This window comes from Nanorana parkeri, unplaced genomic scaffold, assembly GCF_000935625.1.
Source record: "Nanorana parkeri isolate BGI_ZX_2015 unplaced genomic scaffold, ASM93562v1 scaffold749, whole genome shotgun sequence".
In the NCBI taxonomy this organism is placed as follows: Eukaryota; Metazoa; Chordata; class Amphibia; order Anura; family Dicroglossidae; genus Nanorana; species Nanorana parkeri.
Window position 1 is genome coordinate 769380 of NW_017307017.1, and position 1816 is coordinate 771195.

Below are 1816 nucleotides of genomic sequence, written 5' to 3' on the forward strand. Positions count from 1 at the left end.
ATTATAATTTTATGTGCTTACACAGACTGTCTGTCGGGTTTCCTATTGTGGCAAATAATTGACACACAAATGTAGAGACCCAGAAACATGAATAGGCATGGCAGGATGCTAATGGGACAAAACCAAAATGTTCGCTCGACATATTAAAGCCTCTTTTAAGTTTGATTGCATGTTTTTTCTTTTTTTCAAATTACATTCTTCGCCTTGCATATTTTTGTTTATGAACAAATATTCTTGTCTGTTAGATAAATGTACTTTTACACCCACTGGGTGAACATGACAACAATAGGACTGTAATATTTTCCATGATAAGAGCTCTTCAGCCTAGGCACTGGAACTTTGTTCTATTTTCCACAGCACACTCATTATCCACAGTTTGCAAGTGCTCGCTATACAGGACAATCTATAAGAGGAAAGTATGGAGATGCATTGCTGGAATTTGATGGAACAGTAGGAGATCTGATAAAGACGGTGTGGGATTTGGGAATTCAAAACAACACACTCTTCATCTTTACCTCTGACAATGGGTGAGTAACACATGTTGGTATAGAAGACGACTTGTTTGCAAATGTGATGTATGGTGTCTTTTCATTGTGGTGACTTTAGAAACAGCCACCTGAATCAAGGATTTTCACATGGCAGAGCCATTGGATTTGATGGATACCAGTATACCAGTGTGCCTGATGAACTTTTGTGCATAAAAGCCATACTCTATTGTGGTTTACATAAAACAATCCTGTTTATTGATTGTGAGCCACATATATCAGTGGACCTGATTTACTAAAGCATAAACTAAATTATGTTCATTTCTGACATCCACATGGAATTCAATAAGAAATGGGATTTATCCTGTGTTTGTTTGGATGCTTTATTGGAAGAGAATAAAGGTTAATTAATTTAACCAACTTCACACTTTAAAAAGAGGCCTTGCATGTGTGAGGGCTGGATTGTTTGTGCTGTCTATTGCACATAATTAAAGTGACACTAAACTCAGGAGTTAAATCTTAAAAATGCATTCAAATACCTTAACTATTGACAACACTACCCTCTTTGTGTATCACTCAGCTGTAGGTGCTCAAATCCTCTCTGAATGGGTGCTGACACTGTTCTTCCTCCTAGAGGGTGGCTACTGTTGTTCCCGATGGTCCCTGTGTGTGTTGTAAAGTAGCCACCGCTCCAAGTTCACTCCTGTGATGGACAATAACTTCAATACAAATTATTAAACTAAACATGAGATTGTAGTCTATCACAAAAGTAGCCACCCACCCTCACAGGATCAAGCTTGGAGGTGTGGCTACTTTACAACACACACAGGGACCATGGGGAAAAAAAGTAGCCACCCCCCGGAAGGACCGTGTCGGCACCAATTCAGAGATGATTTGAGGATCTACAGCCGATACACAAATAAAGTCCAGTATTGTTAATGGCTAAGGTACTTGAGGGCATATTTATGATTTAACTCCTGATTTTAGTGTCACTTTGAGGGCTTGTTCACACCGAAAGCGTGTGCGTTCAAGAGCGGTAGCTGCTGGAATGCACCGCGATCACTAAGAAAGTTCCCCCGCCTTCTGGGGCGGGAGGGGGTGTGGCGGTGCATTGAATTCAATGGCACCGCTTCCACGAAGCAGTGCGAAAGGACACGTGGCAAAACTTTGCCAGCGTTCCGTTCCACTGCAAACGCAAACAATAGGGCTTAGCAATCGTGGTGCGTTCCAGCAGCTACCGCTCTGGAATGCACACGCTTTCGGTGTGAACAAGCCTTAAAGTGATTTTAAAGCTTTAGTTTTTATTGTTTTTTTTAAATCACTGGGAGGCC

At 41.1% G+C, this 1816-nt stretch overlaps 1 protein-coding gene across 1 annotated transcript in view; it reads left to right on the top strand.

The window, feature by feature from the left end:
• The window catches only part of ARSA (arylsulfatase A), a 22393-nt gene that overhangs the window by 9370 nt on the left and 11207 nt on the right, over positions 1-1816 (top strand). Inside the window, exon 4 of the mRNA XM_018564415.1 lies at positions 358-527. Coding sequence (XP_018419917.1) covers positions 358-527 — 170 coding nt within the window. The remainder of the gene's footprint in view (positions 1-357; positions 528-1816) is intronic.